The sequence below is a fragment of the Dipodomys merriami genome, unplaced genomic scaffold (genome assembly GCF_024711535.1).
Source record: "Dipodomys merriami isolate MVZ:Mamm:240054 unplaced genomic scaffold, mDipMer1.0.p SCAF_44, whole genome shotgun sequence".
Lineage (NCBI taxonomy): Eukaryota > Metazoa > Chordata > Mammalia > Rodentia > Heteromyidae > Dipodomys > Dipodomys merriami.
The window spans coordinates 6259635-6277967 of record NW_027206002.1 but is presented as its reverse complement, the minus strand read 5'-3'; the positions used below and the strand labels follow the sequence as shown (position 1 = coordinate 6277967).

At 50.1% G+C, this 18333-nt stretch overlaps 1 protein-coding gene across 1 annotated transcript in view; it reads left to right on the top strand.

Annotated features, from left to right (window-relative positions):
• Nucleotides 1-12003: 12003 nt before the first annotated feature.
• Adam19 (ADAM metallopeptidase domain 19) overlaps nucleotides 12004-18333 on the top strand; it is a 64143-nt gene continuing 57813 nt past the window's right edge. The window contains exons 1-2 of the mRNA XM_069993911.1: nucleotides 12004-12103; nucleotides 15769-15854. Of these exons, the coding sequence (XP_069850012.1) occupies nucleotides 12004-12103; nucleotides 15769-15854 (186 nt within the window). The remainder of the gene's footprint in view (nucleotides 12104-15768; nucleotides 15855-18333) is intronic.

Sequence of the window (18333 nt, the reverse complement as noted above, 5' to 3'; positions counted from 1 at the left end):
TAAATGCTGCCCGACCCCGTCTATGCCAAGTGAAAACGAGGCAAAATGAACCACCTCCCTTAGAAGGTGAATGGTTGTCTTGATTGGAGGTGTTTTTTTGTGTGTTTTGTTTTGTTGGTCATGGGGCTTGAATTCTGGGCGTTGGCCCTTGGCTCTTCAGCTCAAGGCTAGCACTCTACCATTTGAGCCACAGCACCACTTCTGGTTTTCTGAGCAGTTTATCGGAGATAAGAGTCTCATGGCCTTTCCTGCCCGGGCTGGCTTTGAACAGCGATCCTGAGATCTCAGCCTCCTGAGTAGCTAGGATGACAGGTGTGAGCCACCGGCGCCCGGCTTTGAATGCCATTTTTAATGGGCAGTATTTATTGGTGGGATTTTCCTTCATACCTTCCCCCGCCCCCTTCATTTTATTTGAGATGTAAGAATGGGATTTATCTATACACCATTCACTCTTTCCGAATGCTTATCTCGGAGTAGGGCTGCTTGTATGGTTTGCTTGCTGTGTGTCTTGATCTTTTGACAGAGCTGAGGAGCGAGCTGGATGTGCAGAGCGAGCCAAGCCTGCCCCAGCTCCGGGCAGTCTTCAGGCCTCATGCCTTGCCGATTCATCACTTTACACTTCTAATTTGGCTTTCGTTACTGGGTGTGACCGTGACCTTGAGTAAGGCAATTTCCTCTTTCTGGATGGTGGTAACCCTCACTACGAAGCAAAATAATGATCTTGTCTCGGAACAAGACAGTTTCTCTACTGCTCCTTAGATCTCAGATCCTGGGATTTACGTTTTCCCCCTCCTCAGCAGTCTGGTCAGGAGAAAGTCACCTTCAAATGCTGGAAAAAACCAGCAACATGATTCCTGGATCATAATACAAAATAGAAATGCAGGACGCTTTGTCCCACAATGATGAAGAGATTTGGGGATGGAATCCACAGAGCTGTTGCAAATCATTCTCTCCATTTGATTCTGGTGTGAGCTTGAAAAACAAAAAAAATCACTGCTGTAACCCTCATGCCTTTTCTGCTCAGAACATTGTTCTACCTCAGGACATAGGAGTCTTTGAGCTGTGTTTACTATTTATTAGTGTTCAAGTTTGGATGTAAAATGCTCTGAAAAAGCTCTTGTGTTTTTCTCCTTAGCTCCACCTCTTTCCTCTTCTCTCTCTGCCTCTCTCGCTGGTCTCTTGGGGATTTTTTGCCTTTTTTTTCCCCCCCAAACATTGACCACTTCTTTGCTGTATGCCTTTGTGTGTTGTAAATTTTCCTCCTTTGAGACCCCACGAAAACCCCCTTCCTTCAGGAAGCTTTCTTTAATCTATAATTCATAGATTTTTCTTTCATTTATCCCCAATCTCTCCTTTCCCAGGGCCCAATCAAGTCTCCACTTCCATTCCAGGTAAAACTTGCTCCCCATTGGCCAAAGGTAAAATCAGATTTTACGGCCTGTCTCCCAGTAATGCCTTTCAAGTTTTTTTTTTTTTGGTCAGGTCGTGGGGCCTGAACTCTGGGCTTGGGCACTGTCCCTCAGCTCTTCAGCTCAAGGCTAGCGCTCTACCACTTGAGCCACACCGCCACTTCCGGCTTTTTTTCTTTTTGCTTATGTGGTGCTGGGGAATCGAACCCAGGGCCTCATGCATGCAAGGCAAGCGCTCTACCACTGAGCCACCTTCCCAGCCCGCTTTTCAAGTTTTAATTTGTACACAAATCACCCTGAATTGTGAGGTCTGGAGTCTGGGCCTGAGAAGCTGCATTTGAAACAGCTTCCTGGTCTGTGGAACATTTGGTAATAGTAGTAGGGTTTTGTGGCACTGAAGTTTGAATTTGGAGCCAAGTTAAGTAGGTGCTCTATGGCTTAAGTCATGCCCCCAGCCCTGCCCATCACATTTGGGCCTTCTAGAAAGCAAAGTTCCTTACATAAGCACCGTTAGTTTCCAGAATACATGACAGTGCTTTTCATACTGAGGAATAAAGGAAATAACAGGCTCAGTAGCTCCTCTTGTTTATTTACTCGCTTAGAATTCCTGTTTCTTCTTGGGCTCACCGACACCCAGCCCACATAGCTTTGAAAATGCAATAAGATAATGCAATGAAATGTCTCTGTAAAAGGCTTTTTTTTTTTTTTTAAATCAGGACAGGAAAAAGTGGCCAGTCCCCGTGGAAGGAAGCAGCTGCAGGAAGCTGGCTCCTACCATACTCTTACATCATGATCACTGATAAAAATATTTGACTTCCGGCTTCCAGTCCGGCAGCTAAGCATTTTAGGATTTGTCAGCCCATCCCACAGATAAGGAAAAAGCAGAGCAAGCTGAAAAGGCGGCATCTCTTCGTAGGTCCATCGGAGAATGAGGTGCCACCAAGTGGGAGAGAGATGAACAAGTGGAGGACAGACAGACACCCATAGCCGTAGCTGACAAGCGTAGCACCCAGGGAGGAGGGCTGGAGGTTAGAGCTGTGATTGGTGAGCTGGGGGCAGGGTGTCACCGCTCTGAGAGCTGGACTGTCCACCTTGGCCCAGTTCACACACTGCTCACAGGCGTGTGAGTTGTGCCTCCAGGAATTATTATTTCCTCCAGGGAACATCAGAGAAAAATCCCCCTGTACCTTGAACGGAGGAGGGAGAAAGGAACTATTAGAAACAGGCCCGAAGATTTGGCAAGCCGTGCTCTTAGAAGACACTATTTCCCTAGGGCCAAACACCCTAAGACATTATCCCAGCCGAATCTACCCAAAGACAGGGACATAAGATCACAGTGCCCGCCAGCCTTCCGCAGGAGAAACGAGGAATCCATGACTCCAGCCCTCCAGCCTTCCGGCCCAGCCACCCGAGGGAAGGGGGTTGAGAAACACAGGTTTTCCAAGACAGACCTACCCACAGGACTCTAGAATGCTCTTCTCCCAAATTTTAAGACCACATTACCAAAGGTCTATTCACCACAGCTCCTGTTTTACCTAGTGTATTATCCTGGTCACCTTTTGATCAAAATTACCAGGCATATGAGACAAAACACACAGTCTCAAGAGATAAAACAAGCACCAGAACCAGAGTCAAATACGATAGAGATTTAGAGGTGTTTTTTTTTAAAAATATATACTAGCAATTACAAAATTCAATTATTACTATGCTGAAGGGTTGAATGAAAATGTATGAAACATTTGAAAACAGATGAGTAATGTAAACAGAGATGGAAGTCTAAAGGAAACATCAAAAAGAAATGCTACAGGTTAAAAAAAATTCTCTATTGAGATGATTTTTTGTGTTCTTTTATGAGTTTACTATTTACTCACTTCCTATTGCTAAAGTAATGATTATTAGAAGTGTATGTGTGTTTATATTTGTGTGTGTGTGTGTGAGAGAGAGAGAGAGAGAGAATTCAAACCAAAAGGATTTCATCCATAATCTCATGAGACAGAGGAAACCATTGCTGACATTTCAGACATTTTTGCTTCCAGTCTTTTTTTTTAATGTCTTTTATTTACATAGCTGAGATCATACTTAACTGTAATTTTGGATCCTGTAATTTTTTTTTTCACTTAACATCAGAGCGTAAACTTGCATCATTTTAAGTGGTTTCACATTAATCCATCATATGGCTATTAAATAATTTATGAGCTGTTCCTTCACAGCTGGGTATTTAGGTTGTTTCCAATAGTTTCACTCTTATAAATAACCTGCTAGGAACATTCTAGTCCATAAATCGGCGTGTGCATCGCAGATTATGTTTTTCTTTTTTTAGGATCGTTTCCCAGAATTGTAATGAGTAGGCTCGCTGGGATGAATATTTTAAAGATCATATAGAGATGTAGGATTCTTTATAAATAGCACATACATTCTTCACAAATTAATGGAAAAGTTGGAGGTCAGGAGTTGTGGACATACTTGTTCCTGTGTGGAAGGGTGGGGTATGATGAGAGACAGATCTGGGAACCTCCAGATTCCTTGGTGAAACCTCAGCCCCTGGACTTCTGTCTTGTGAGCACATTCACAGTATATGCTGGTGAAGCACACATCAACCACGGCCCAGGAAAATGGAAGTAAAATATGAAATCTGTCTGTCTTTTTTTCAAGATGTCCTCACAAACTCAGGTATGTGTGACACTCGGGCCGGTTCCTCTTGCCTCTGTGACTGCTGTCATCAACAGCTTCTTGAAGCTTCTGAGTGGGATGGAGTCCAGCTGACCATTCCTGTTCCCAGGTTGCTCATCAGAAACTTGGGGCTAGAAAGGGGAAGTGATTTACCCCAGGTCACAGGGTTTTCTGGAGAGATCACTGGGACTTTTGGCTCTAGGACTACTGAGTCTTTTGGCTGTAAGACTACAGCTTCTATTATGTACTGCATTTGTCCCCTATCCCAAATCCCTGTGTGGAAATCCTACTCCCCCTCACCCCATGTAATAAGTAGAGTAATACAAGAGGTAATACAAGCATGATAGGACCTCTGTTCTTCCCAAAGCTCCTCCCTCAACAAGGTGGAGGGGGGAAGCTGTGTGCAGACACACAGAGAAGGTGGCCTTCTATAGACCAACGTCTCCCCAGAGATCACCCCAGTGGCCCCTTGCTCTTGGGTGCCTAGCCTTCCACACTGGGAGAAAATACATTTTAGTGGTGTAAGTCACCCAGTGGTATTCCTGGTATTTTGGTCCTGAGTAGTATCTGATACTCCCATCACCACGTGGAGGTGGCTTCAAAGGAAGAGACTGCATGAGCAGATGCTAAGACTGTTGTATGCTAACTCAATTAACAGGGTCCAAAGATGCCACCATTCAAACAGGTCGAATTTGGAGTGTTTATGAACGGGTTGGCAACTGCATGGTAGACTCCTGTCTCAAAGACCAGCAGCCCAGAACAGAGCTAGCACATAGCTTTTAAAGACCACTTTACTCCAATTAAAAGTAACAAGGATGGTCACTGGGAGCAGTTTTTAAGCATGTTCTTACCTGGAACTTATTAAGGACAAACCTGTAAGAATCCTCTGTTCTTCTGTGGGTCCACTAGAAACCACATGCATCTAACTGCAAAACAGCACAGAGACTAAATCACATCATTTCTTTGTGCAAACACTCCTTGCGGTCTATTGTGGGGATTAACATTACAGCTACGTGGAAAAGAATATAAGCAAATCCGTCAAGAAGGCCAAGGTTCAGGGCGATGTAAAAGTCTGAGCTTCAGTGGATCGGAAATGGCTAGTGCCTTCCATCCTGAATCCACAGGTTTTAGTCGGTGTTGGAGCCAGACAGGGATCTGGTCTACCTTCACTGCGGTGGGAGCGGTCAGGATGATGATGTAGGGTCTCTTCCAGGCAGGAGTAAGGCCATCTGTGACAAATTTCTTGACCCAAACAAAATCTCCAGGTTGGAAAGGATGGACTGGAGCTGAGCTGGGCAGAGGTAGAATCTTTTGGACCTGTTTATGTGCTTCCTGCTGAGCCTCCTGGAAATTCTGCAAGAACTCGAGTAAGTGTTGTTAAGTTCAGCCAATATTTAGAGAGAAGCCTAGGGAGTAAAGGGGGGGGTATCTCCCAAACATTACTCCAAATGGGGTAAACCCTGCCCTACAGGGGGTACATTGAGTTTTCAATAAAAAGCAGTGGTAAAAGATGGGTCCAGTTGTCACCCATGTCTAAAATGAATTTAGTCAAGGTTTCCTTAAGAGTCCGAACCATTCGACTTGCCCTGAACTCTGAGGTCGACAGGCACAGTGCCATTTCCAATGAACATTTGAGGCTTTTGCCACTGGTTGGGAAATTTTTGCTATAAAAGCTGGACCATGATCAGAACCTAAGGTTAAGGGCAAGCCGAACCCGGAGATCATTTCATGCACTAGGTTTTTCTTCTTTTGTCACAGCCATAGCTGTTTCTTGCCTATGAACACTAGCAGATTTTTATATCCTCAGGTGGGGGGTTTACCTTCAGTGAAGTCTAGTTCCCAGGGGAACTACTTTGTGGGGGTGGGGCTCTGGCTTTTACTCCTGAAGGCGTCTTCTCACCCTCTCTTGCATTCACCTGAGCACAGGTAGGGCACCTACAGATCATTACTTCAACTACCTGCTCTAATTTAGGAACAAAGTCATGCCCCTTAAGAAGGCTAGCACTCTTGATTATTCCTGAGTGGATTGCTTTTGCACCAGATCACCCAAGGTTCTGCCCAAAGCCTTGGGCAGGAAAATCCTACCTTCTGGAAGGATCCACCACCCTTCAGGGTTTTGTCTTCCATTCAATGTCTTGCCTAGATGTTCTCCTTCTCCTGAGTACACTGGCGTGGGTGGTGGATCAGGCTCAGGACCAGTTCCTAAAATACTTCATGGCTCTACTGGTTCTGAGGCCACTTCTTGCGCAGCTGCATTGGCAGCACGATCTTCTTAGGCTTCCCCTGAATCTCCTTTGTCATGCCCTGGGCAGTGTGCTATGCCAGAGGGACAACTTTTGGCAACTAGATTGCCTCCAGCAGGGCCAGGATGTCTTCCTTGTTTTTGATGGTTTTTCCTGCAGAGAGTCAGCCCCTTTCCTTACAGATAGCTCATGAACGTGGGCCGTGGCACGGGCATCTCTACCATCACTGTAGATGGTCACAGTTTTTGCCTTCACCCACCGAAGAACCTGTGTCAGAGCAATGACCTCTGCCATGGAGCAGAAGTCCCATGGGGTGAGGCTTGAGCCCAGGTGGCTTGATCTAAAGTCACCACCACCGCTCCTGCAAATCTCACTCCCTCCTGCACAAAGCTACTGCCGTCGGTGAAAAGTACCGCCACCGGTTCATTTCGGGGAACATCAGTGAATAATCAGAGCACGCTGTCTGAGTCAAGGCCATCACATCTAGACAGTCAGGTAAGGGCATGGTGGGGAGCATCATCTGGCAGGAGACTAGCTGGAGTTATTGCCCTGGATTTTGCTAAACCATACACAGAGGTAGTCTAGTGGCAGGGCCTGATACTGTGTAACCCTAGCACTGGACAGCCAGCGCTGTGGCGTGCTGTGGAGTAGAGTTTCAACTGTGTGAGGTGCAGTGATTGACAGTTGCTGCCCCATGCTCAATTGACCAACTCCCTTTACCTCCTTATCAGTGGCAGCTACGGCTCGAAGACAAGTGGTCCATCCTGAGCCCACAGGGTCTAGCCTCGACATGTAGGCCACTGTTCTGAGCCAGCGTCCTAAGGTCTGGGTCAGGACCCCTTTCACCTCATGGGTGAACAAATGGAAAGGTGTGGTACTATCAGGCAGAGCCAAGATGGCGGCTGAAATGAGTGCTTATTTAAGTTGCTCCAAAGCTTGCCGCTCAATGTCTGTCCACGCTAAGGCTTGATTTCCCCCTGTGCTTGAATATAGGGGCCTGGCAATTTGTGCAAAGCTTGGAATCCGCAAGCGACCATAGCCCACAGCCCCCAAGAACTCCCGTACCTGCCTCTTGGTTTTAGGCGCCGGAGTTTTCATGATAGCTTCAATACGGCTTTTCATTAAGGCCTGCTGACCTCGTTGGAGGACGTATCCCAAGTAAGTTGCTGTTGTTCCACAGACCTGAGCTTTCCTGGCCGAGACTCTGGGGAGTGTCCAGGAGGTCCTCAGTGGCGGCTGGGCATCGGGCTTCCATCTCTGTGGCCAGGAGCAGATCATCCACATACGGGAGCAGGGTACATTCTAGGTGGCTCACCCCAACTCTGTCAAGTCCTGATTGAAGGCTTCATCGGACAGGGTAGGAGAATTGTTGAAGCCTTGGGGTAACTTGGTCCAGGACAATTGCCCTGAAATTCCTGCTCCAGGGTCTGTCCATTCCAAAGCAAATATGGACTGGAAAAAGCATCCTTTAAGGCCAGGACCGTATAGACTGAAGAGCTGGAGAGAAGAGGCTCAGTAAAATATGGGGGTTGGGGACCGTCGGGTTTATTGTCTCAACCTCCTATTTACTTCCCTCAAATCCTGTACAGGACGATCATCTTTTGTCCCCGGCTTCTGAACAGGAAAGGGGGGGGGGGAGGTATTCCAAGGCAAGTGGTGTGCAACCTGAATGCCTGTTTTGAGAAAAGCTGAAATGTGGGGGGCAATTCCTTTCTTTGCCTCTAGGTCTCACCCAGATGGGGGTGGCATCCGATGCCAACTGTACCACCACTGGTGCCCGGTGTTTGGCCAGATCTGGAAGGCTGGTCTCAGCCCATTCATGCGGACATCATCGTTGTAATTCTGGGAGATAAGTTGCCGGCTGTTCTCCTTACAAATCCTCCTTGTGCAGTGAATATTCTTCTAAGGGACCAGTCCAAAGAGCTCGAACTGGTGGAGGAGCTTCTTTATCTGCATGGGTGGTGAAGAAAGCTCAGTCCTCCTCCAAGGAAATAGTAGCCTGCAACTTCCTACGGAGATCCTGTCCCAACAGGGGATGGGACATTCTGGAATGACTAAAAAGGAGTGGGATAGGGTGGTTTTTGTTTTTGTTTTTCCCCAAATCCACAGTTCTTGCTGAAGTCCATTTTCTGGTTGCCCCTTGGATGTGTCCTTTTGGAAGTTGTAGGTCTCCTACGGGACGTCAGTACTGAGTTGGCAGCTCCAGAGTCTACCAAAACTTCCCCTGGGTGGCCCCCAACTTTAAGAGATGCTGACTGTAGAGCACATCTTCTCAACCACAGTGGAGGGTTCTCCGCCAAGGCTCTCCACTGGTCTACATATGGCTATTGGTCCAGGTGCCCAGGATTCCCGGTTACCACATTCCAAACTGCCAGGGTTAACTCGGGGTTAAAGGAACCTTGGCTTGGCCAGCCAACCCCAAAGGTAGGCCAATCTACTGTACAAAGACTTTTTAGCTTAGATTTAGAAATGCTGACCCCATCTGAAAATCCCAATTTACAATTGCTCAATATACACTGGAGGCAGGGTATGAGTGGAATTTTGGTTCCCCGTCCCAGTGAAACTGGGAATAATAACAACAGCAACAGCTAATTAAAGAAGCAGGGCTACAACCCAGATTATGATGGCCTGAGGCCATGAAGTACCAAGGCATATCAGACAACAGGTGTCTCGCAGGTAAGAAATTATGCCCTAGAAAATAAGGAAACATTATTTCAAGCTTGTAAATCTTAGGGAAAGACGAGAGAACAACATGGATGAAATCAACACAAAGACAAAACATTGGCTGGGTGGAGGGCTTCTTCCGTTAAGAATGGGCCACCCAGCCCAACTATAACCAGAACTCTCGACTGTATGGGTGCCGCAGAAGCTGCAAAACTCTCCACAGTACAGAGTCTGCTGAGTGAGCCTCTCCTCCTCAGCGCCACCAGAACCTCTCTACCTTGTCAGCGGGAGAGGAAGAAGAGCGGGTCACAAGCATGTCTGCTCCCCGTGCTACTTTAAATTCCAGATGAGTAGACCCCAGGTTTCACAGAAACCTAGAACAGAGAAACAGAAATTTAACTTACTTCTGGAAGATTTATAGTGACTCCAAAAACGTTGTTGGCTTGTCAGGCGCCCACGAAACTGGCTGTTGGAGTGGCCGAAAGACCACAGGGCCCTGGAAAGTCTCAGGAGGCACACCTCCCCTGTGGGGATTTCTGCGCCCCCTCATCTCCAGCAGCCAGCTCATAGACGCTGTCAGCCTGTGACTCAAAGGAACCCAAGTGACCTCCTTGGCACTGGTATCTCGTTGGGGCCCCCAAATGTTATATGGTAACTCAATTAACGGGGTCCAGAGAGATGATGCCACAATTCAAAAACATCCAATTTGGAGTATTTATTAAAAGGCTAGCGACTGCATGGTGGAGTCCTGTCTCAAAGACCAGCAGCCCAGAACCGAGCTAGCACATAGCTTTTAAAGACAAGAACACGTGCTTGGGGTGGAGACCAAGCCTTAACAATCTCAACAAAAGTATCATACATAAAACAAAGAAAGCTAAATGAGCATACTTACTGCTCATAAAGCAAAGTGAATATATTTATTCTTAACAAACTGGTTATACAAAGTGAACATACTGGGGCTGGGAAGGTGGCTCAGTGGCAGAGTGCTTGCCTTGCATGCCTGAGGCCGTGGGTTAGATTCCTCAGCACCACATAAGCAAAAAGAAAAAGCTGGAAGTGGCGCTGTGGCTCAAGTGGTAGAGCGCTAGCCTTGAGCTGAAGAGCTGAGGGACAGCGCCCAGGCCCAGAGTTCAGGCCCCACGACCGGACCGGAAAAAAAAAACAAAACAACAAAGTGAACATACTTATTCTTAATAAAGTGATTATACATAGGCCAAGTGACTGGGTAGGGATACTTAATTCTAACAAAAGTGTTATACATAGGCATAGCAACCACGTGGGGATACTTAACTCTAACAAAGTGGTTATCTATAGGCAAAGTAAACTCTCCAGTGGGACAATAAGGGACAATCAGGCCCCCAATCATCTAGGGGAAGTGGGAGTTTCCTGGGACCCTACGACTAATAACATTTTTGCAATCCAAAGAGTGTCCTCTTTAACCTCTAGTGTTTTCAGAAAGTCTCCATCCACAATTAATATCAAGATGCCAAGATGGCATCCAGTTACTTAGATGGAGTATCCATATTTCAAGACTACTGTGGCCAGGGCTCAGTGAGAAAAGCAGAAGATTATAGAGAGAAAACCGCTTGTCTTAGAGGCTACCTGTGTCATCATGAACAGGGCACTGGTAGAAATGTTAATATTGTAGGTTACTCATGGTCACTTGATTCCATTGTATTGAGGCCTAATGAGAGGGAGAGGTGTAGGAGGAGGAGGGAGAAGAGGAGGAGGAAGGAGAGGAGGGAGAGGAAGTAAAAGAGGAAGAGAAAGAATCTGAGGATAAGATATGCCACTCAAAGTCAAGTAGCCAGTGATCCACTTCTACCAGGCAGACCTCAGCTATGCATTGGTCAATGAATTAATCCATTGATGGAATTAGAGCCCATGGGGTCCAGTCCCTTCTCAATAGCACCACCCGCGGGGAACCAAGCCCTCAATACATGAGCTTTGGGGCATGGGGGGGGGAGGGGATTTCACATTCAAACCATTACAGGAAGGTATTTGGCAAGAGAGATTCCCAAACAACACCCTGAAAGGAATTGGGCCTTATTTCCCCTGGCTGCTTAGATAAAGGGTTAGAGGGCTAAGAGCAACTGAAGGGGCTGCTCAGCAAAAAGCAATCCGGCCTTGAGAATCCGGCCCATCCTGCTTATTCTTGACCAAAACACACTCCTGGAGAGAGGATGTGCAAATTGTACGTGGACAATCGATGAGGCGATTTCTAGGTGTAGGGATGGGACTCTGAGGAAAGGCCCAGCGGGTTGGGACTGAAGAACAGAGGAGGAGATAAAGGAAGAAGTAGATGATGCTGCCCCTGGGGGGGCTCCTCAAAAGGTGGGTCCCAAACCAACCAAGATCAAACCTGAAGGCGTTTATTTGTCCAGAGATAACAATGTCCCCGAGATGAGGGAGATCCTCCCATCTAGAGGTGAAGTCCTCAGGCCCTGAGAGCCAGGATTATTGGGGGGGGGGACTTAACTTCATCCCAACCCATCTCCAATTCTAGTCCTCCCCACCGTGCCCCCCATCCCTCCCCCCCCCATTCAGGCCCGGCCCAGCTACCCCCCTTTCTCCTGGGGGAGGGGGGAACCCCGGGGCTCCCCACCCCCTCTCCAGGATTTGTTTCCCTCTCTCTCCTCCCCCCTCCCCTCCCCCCCTCCCCTATGAAAACAACTCCACAGGGCGCTCAGTTAACCCCTTCAGAGCCGCCTGGGGTGGGGGTGGGGGGCGCGGGGTGGGGGGGTCCGCCAGCTCTGCCCCCCTCCCACCACATCCCCCCCCCTCCGCCTAAGCCCGCGGGGGCTCCGGCGGGGGGGGGGGCGGAGTCGGCTCCTCCCGGGCCAATCGCCCCCTCCCCCTCTCCCCTCCCCTCCTCCCCTCCCGCCCCTCCCCGCCCTCCTCCCCCCGGGGCGGGGCGTCTCCGACCCGGCCGGGCTGGGCTGCGCGGCCGGGAGCCGAGCGCAGGAGCGGCGGCGCGCGGCGCGGCCTCCTCCACTCGCCGAGGGCCGCTCGCCGCGATGCCCGGGGGCGCGGGCGCCGCCCGGCTCTGCCCGCTGCTGGCGCTGCTGCTGCCGCTGCTCCCGCCGCAGGCGGCGCGGGGGCCGGGCCCGACGCGCGGTAAGCGGCCGGGATGCGCGCGGGGCCGCGCGGCGCGGGGCGGGGAGCGCGTCCCGGGGACCCGCGCGGGGAGGACCGGCGAGTCCGGCCCGCCAGGCCCGGGACCTCCATCGGCGCCGCGGCCCGGGCTCCTCTGGGGTTCCCCGCGGGGCCTAGGCCGCGTGCGGGGCGGGGGGCAAGGGCGACGGTGCTGGGGTCCCCCTCTCCCTCCCTGGGTCTCCCTCCGGGTGTGGCCGACGAACCCCTAAACGGCCGGCGGTGGGGGGGAACCTTTCCCCGGAGGGTGAAGAACCGGTACGTCTCCGACGAGCCCATTGTACAGGTGGTAAACTGAGGCACGCAGAGGGGGGAGGGAAGCAGAGGCTCTCTCAGCCCCCCCCCGACCTCTGCCCTCGCTCGGCCTCAGTTTCCATATCGGTGGCGTCCAGGTGTCCAGCTTGCTTGGTGATGGTTGTCTGTCTGTCTTCCTTCCTTCCTTCCTTCCTTCCTTCCTTCTTTCCTTCCTTCCTTCCTTCCTTCCTTCCTTCCTTCCTTCCTTCCCTCCATTCCTCCCTCCTCTCCAATCCTCCATCCTTCTCTCCATCCCTCCCTCCTTCCCTCCTTCCCTCCCTCCTTCTCCCCATCCCTCCCTCCTTCCCTCCTTCCCTCCCTCCTTCCCTCCTTCCCTCCCTCTTTCTCCCCATCCCTTCCTCCTGCTCTCCCTCCCCTCCTCTCCCTGAGGGGCTCTGCTAGGATTTATCGGAAGGGGCCATCCCCGGAGGAGGGAAAAGTGGGGGGCTGCTGGGCGTCTGGACAACCCAGGAAAGTTTAGCCTCAGTTGCACCCGGCCCCGACTGGCTGGCCGGGTCTGCTCTCTGCTTGGAGGGGCCCCGTGGTCAGCGTTTGCAAAAGTGGGGGCTGGGCAGGCTGCACCCCGGGGTGGGGGGCGCCTGGCCCGGGGACCAGCACGGCCCCCCGCTGTGCCCTCCTGAAAGAGGCCCGGGAGGGGAAGGGAAAAGCCAGTAGCTGCTCCTTCAAACACAGATCCAGAGACCCCAGGCCGCCCCGCCCAGCCCGGGCTGTGCATCTCTGTTAGGAATCGAAGGCGCAGCAGAGGTTAAATAATCTGTAATCTTCCAATCGCACCATTGCCGTGAATAATTTGGGGGTGTTATTTCCTTTGGTGTGTTCCTGTAAAATATTTCTGGGTAACCGTGCAAGCGCACCTGGGTGTCCTGCATTTGGCACTTTGCACTTCTCAGATCATTAGAACGCTCCATTCTGGTGAAGCTGGTTAAAAGGAGTAATTCCTGGAACTAACTGGCATTGGGGAGAAATTGAAATCTCAGTGGCTCAGAAATAGGGGTGTGGGGGCAGAACAATGTAATATTGGTTATCTTCCTATTGTGCTGAAAATCCTTTGTCTCTGGGGCTCAGAATCCCACAGTGAAGACATAACTTCACAAAGTCTAGGTGGTTTTGTGTTCTGTGCATGTGTGCTGACTGGTACTGGGGCTTGGACTCAGGGCCTGGCACTCTTGTTTGGATCACATGAACCAGGCCTCTACTCTGGCTTTTTGCTGGTTTATTGGAGATGGGCACTGTTTGGATTGTCTGCCCAGGCTGGCTTTGATCTTCTGACCTTTAGATTTCAGCTGCCTGAGTAGCATGGATTACTAGTATGAGTTACTTTAAGATGTGAATCAGTAGTAGATAAAAAGTCAAAGGTAGTGGGGCGACAGTGGCTCACGCCTATGATCCTAGCTACTTAGGAGGCTGAGGTCTGAGGATCGAGGTTCAAAGCCAGCCCAGTCAGGAAAGTCCATTAGACTCTTATCTCCAATGAACCACCAGAAAACTGGAAGTGGCGCTGTGGCTCAACTGGTAGAGTGCTTGTTTTGAGCTGAAGAGCTCAGGGACAGTGCCCAGGTCCCATGACCGACCAAAAAAAAAGTCTAAGGTAATTTTCCCCAAGATAATTCAAAACCCACAGGAAGGCTTGCAAACTGCCTGATGATGACATTGAAAAGATATCTTGCCTTATTTCCAACTTTTTTGTTGTTGTTGTTCGTGGAGCTTGATCTCAGGGCCTGGCTGCTATCCCTAAGCTTTTTCGCTCAAGGCTAGCACTGTACCACTTTGAGCCACAGCGCTACTTCCAGTTTTCAGGTAGCTAATTGGAGGTAAGACTTAGGGACTTTCCTGCCTGGGCTAGCTTCAAACTGTGATCCTCAGATCTCAGCCTCCTGAGTAGCTAGGATAACAGGTGGTGAGCCACCAGTGCCCAGCTATTTCCAATTTTTGAGCATTTCTTCTTTTTTTTTTTTGGTCGGTCATGGGGCTTGAACTCTGGGTTTGGGCATTGTCCCTATGCTCTTCAGTTCAAGGTGAGCACTCTACCGCTTGAGCCACAGCACCACTTCCGGTTTTCTAGTGGTTTATTGGAGATAAGAGTCTCATGGACTTTCCTGCTAGGGCTGGTTTTGAACCGAGATCCTCAGATCTCAGCCTCCTGAGTAGCTAGGATGACAGGCGTGAACCACCGCCACGGGTGAGCATTTCTTCTTAAGCTATATTACGTTCCTTTGTTTTTGAGGTGTTAGATTACTTTCCCTATTTCCTTTCGTGATCATAGATATCCTTTAATTACATTCAACATTCCACTAAACAACCGTAGCTCCTTTTTGTTGGAACAATCAGGACTTATCAGAGCCTACGTTGTGTGGGGCTCAGGAAGTCGATCTTCTTCAGATGGTCTGCACTCGGTTTGTGGTCAGCAAGCAGTCTTCCCTAGTGTTTTCAATTCCTTTTCTTGCAAAGTAGAAATCCTGGTTTGCAGAGGAAGGAGAAGTAGGGAGTGCGATTAATCTGGGCAGTGAAGCAATGAGTCACCGCTGGGAGGCAAGCAGCCGGAGCCAGAGGTAGGGCGCCGTGCTGGGTAGCAGACGCGCTCAGAGCAGCTCTCGTGGGTATCACGGTCATTGATGCGAGCGTGAAGGCCCATTGGGTACTGGGTACTTCCCCTTGGGGAAGATTTCCAGAATCCCCTCCCTTCCTTCCTGTCCACCGATGGCATCCCACAAGGACCCCAACACCCCCTGCCCTCCCGCCCTCCTCCCCTCGGCAGACACGCTGAGCTTTTTAAAACAGAATACAGGTCCCATTACTCTGCCTTAGAAACCTCCAGTGCCTTCTAAGTCTATTTATAATGACATCCAGACACAGTGCATGGCCAAGATACTGTCAGGCCCCAGGGCTGTCTGTCTGTCTGCATCTCTAGCCTGTCCCTGCTACTCTGCTATTGTGCCTGTCTCTCGCCTTCTATACCTGGGGTGCCCCCTCCCCATGGTCCCCCCAGCTCTCCATTAAATGGCATCTTTGCTGGCCACCCTGTCTGAAGTGGACACCTGCAGCGGGTCCCTAGGCCCTGGCCTAGTACTTTCTGCCGGGGACATAGCACCATCTGAGAACGTTGGATCATTTCTCTGCCTCACCTGTAGCACGTGACCCCGAGGAGCCCAGGGCCTTTGCTCTACCACCAGCACTGGCAGCGTGCACAGGGTCCCGTGGGGCCCCGTGGGTTTTCTGAGTTCTTTCTGGGGCCGTGGCTACAGCAGGCGCCTTCAGTACAGGGCGTTGGGGCTGCAGGTCTGGGATTCTCATGGCTGTGTGTTTTTTGTTGGCAGGAGGAGGTGAAGAAGGCAGCCATCTGCTTGAGCATGAACTCATAATACCTCAGTGGAAGATTCCAGAAAGCCCCTCCAAAGAGAAGGTAAGCAAGGGTCTTGGGAAGGCATTGGAGATGTTACTTTGCACTTACAGAGAAGACTTGTGTACTCTTCCTGCTTCTGGTTTTTGCTGCTCAAAGGTAATGAAATTACCCTGTGTGACAGAAACATACGTGACTCTGTACTTCATAAAGAAGTTGTGTTTTCTCATTTACAAACTAGGTCTTAGCTGGGTGCTCACGCCTGTAATCCTAGCTACTCAGGAGGCTGAGATCTGAGGATCATGGTTCAAAGCCAGGCCAGGCAAGAAATTCTGTGAGACCTTTTTTTTTGTCAGTCATGGGGCCTGAGCTCTGGGCTCTGACCAGTGCTCTACCACTTAAGCCACAGCACCACTTCTGGCTTTTTCTGTTTATGTGGTGCTGAGGAATCGAACCCAGGGCCTCATGCATGCAAGGCAAGCACTCTACCACTGAGCCACCTTCCCAGCCTTCCCCCCACTTTTTTTTTTTGGTCAGTTGTGGGACTCGAATTTGCCACCTGGGTGGTGTCCCTGAGCTCTCTGGCTCAGGGCTAGCACTTTACTACTTTGAGCCACAGTGCCACTTCCTCTGAGAGACTCCAATTAACCACAAGCACACCCGAAATTGTTGAACTACCACCCTCAGGGGGAGGAGTTGGTATCTAACATCTGTTTGGTTCAAAAGAGCCTGATTATTGGGCTGTATACACGAGCACAATGCCTGCAGTAGAGAAATGCTTCGTGAAAGACTTACATACGGTGACTTCGGAGTCTGGAAAAAATGTCCAGAATCCAAACATATCCCCAAATGTTCCTTTTTTTTTTTTTTCCAGTTCTGAGGCTTGAACTCAGGGCCTGGGCTCTGTCCCTGAGTCTGTCTGTGCTCAAGGCTAGTGCTCACCTTGAGCCACAGTGCCACTTCTAGCCTTTTCTATTTCTGTGGTCCTGAGGAATTGAACGCAGGGCTTCATGCATGGTAGGCAAGCGCTCTACCACTAAGCCACCTTCCCAGCCCTCCAATTTATTTTTAGGAAGGGGGAAATGAACAGAGAACATGTCAGGACAACCATACGCAAGGGACCTTTGGCCTCTCAAAAGTAGAGAAGGCTGAGAATAGCTTCAGGAAAAGTCTCGACAGATGAATGGATGGCCATGCAGGAGCAGATTATTTTTCAAAAAGGAGATCTTGGATAGTGCGGCTCCCCGGGCTTGCCGAGGAACAGATCGGATGCTTTTCCTAGAGGCTCCTTTGTCCCTCCTGATGCAGGATGCGGGCATCCTCAGGAAAGGCCCAAGAAACAGAGCCCAGGATCAGATCCTGCCTTTGTTCCCAGCCCCATTGTCTCTCCAGATCGTGGGCAATTGTATGCTGTTGGAATTGTCAGCACAGTGCCTGGCACCAGAAACATTTGGTGGAATGAACAAATGAATGACAGAGGTTGAGAGAAACAGAGACACAGAAAGACAGAGAGACAGAGAAAGACAGAGAGAGATGCCAGTCAAAGCTAGATTGCTACTTCTGAAGAATCGAACTTAAGTTCTTTTATGTTATTAAACACAAATGGAGCCAGTACCCACACAAAAGCAAGCAAGCAAGCAAATACACATACACTGATTGATCGCCGACAGAATACTAAATGTTAATACTAGATCTGAAGGGTGTAAACAGACAGGGCTCTATGCAGGGCTCTGTGCTCTATGCAGCTGAATCCATTGCAGCCCCAAAGAGAATAGGAAGGGCTCTGCGGCCTTTTCTAGGGAGTGCGAGCAGCCGGTCATCCCCCGCAGGCTCCCCAAGACCGCTGGTGTTGCTCAGGGCTGCATTGGAGCTGCAAGGGGAAAGCTGCTCGGGGCCAAGGACCAGGGCGGTTTCACCACACATCGAGCGCAGCCTCAGTGTTTGCCCGCAGGGTCTGCGTGAGCTCCTTGCAGAGCAGAGAACTGTGTGGATTAGCCACGAACAATCCACATGAGCACTCGAGTTGCTGCCAAGTCTCTTTGGGAGAGACAGCGTTGTGCTTGGATTGTGTCTCCCTGTCCCTTTCGTGGCCCCACATGCTTGCCTTTCTTGGTTTAGGAATTCTACCAGCTGTGTTGATAGATGCTGTTTGTCAGAGGCTCTAGTGGGGGCTGTGTCTCTCTGTGACACTCTGGGGGACCAGGCCTGGTCCCTGCATCTGGTTTGAGAGGTCCTGAAATCCTTCCTTCCTTCCTTCCTTCCTTCCTTCCTTCCTTCCTTCCTTCCTTCCTTCCTTCCTTTCTTCCTTCCCTCCCTCCCTTCCTCCCTTCCTTCCTCCCCTTCTCCTTCCACTCTCCTCCCCTCCTCCCCTCCCTCCTGCCTTCTTTCTTTCCCCCCTCCTTTCCTCCTTCCTCCCCTCCCTCCCTTTCTGTGCCAGCACTAGGTCTTGAACTGACTGCGTGGGTGCTGTCCCTTAGCCTTTTCACTCAAGGCTAGCCCTCTGCCATTTCAGCCACCACAGCTCCATTTCCAAGTTTTCTTT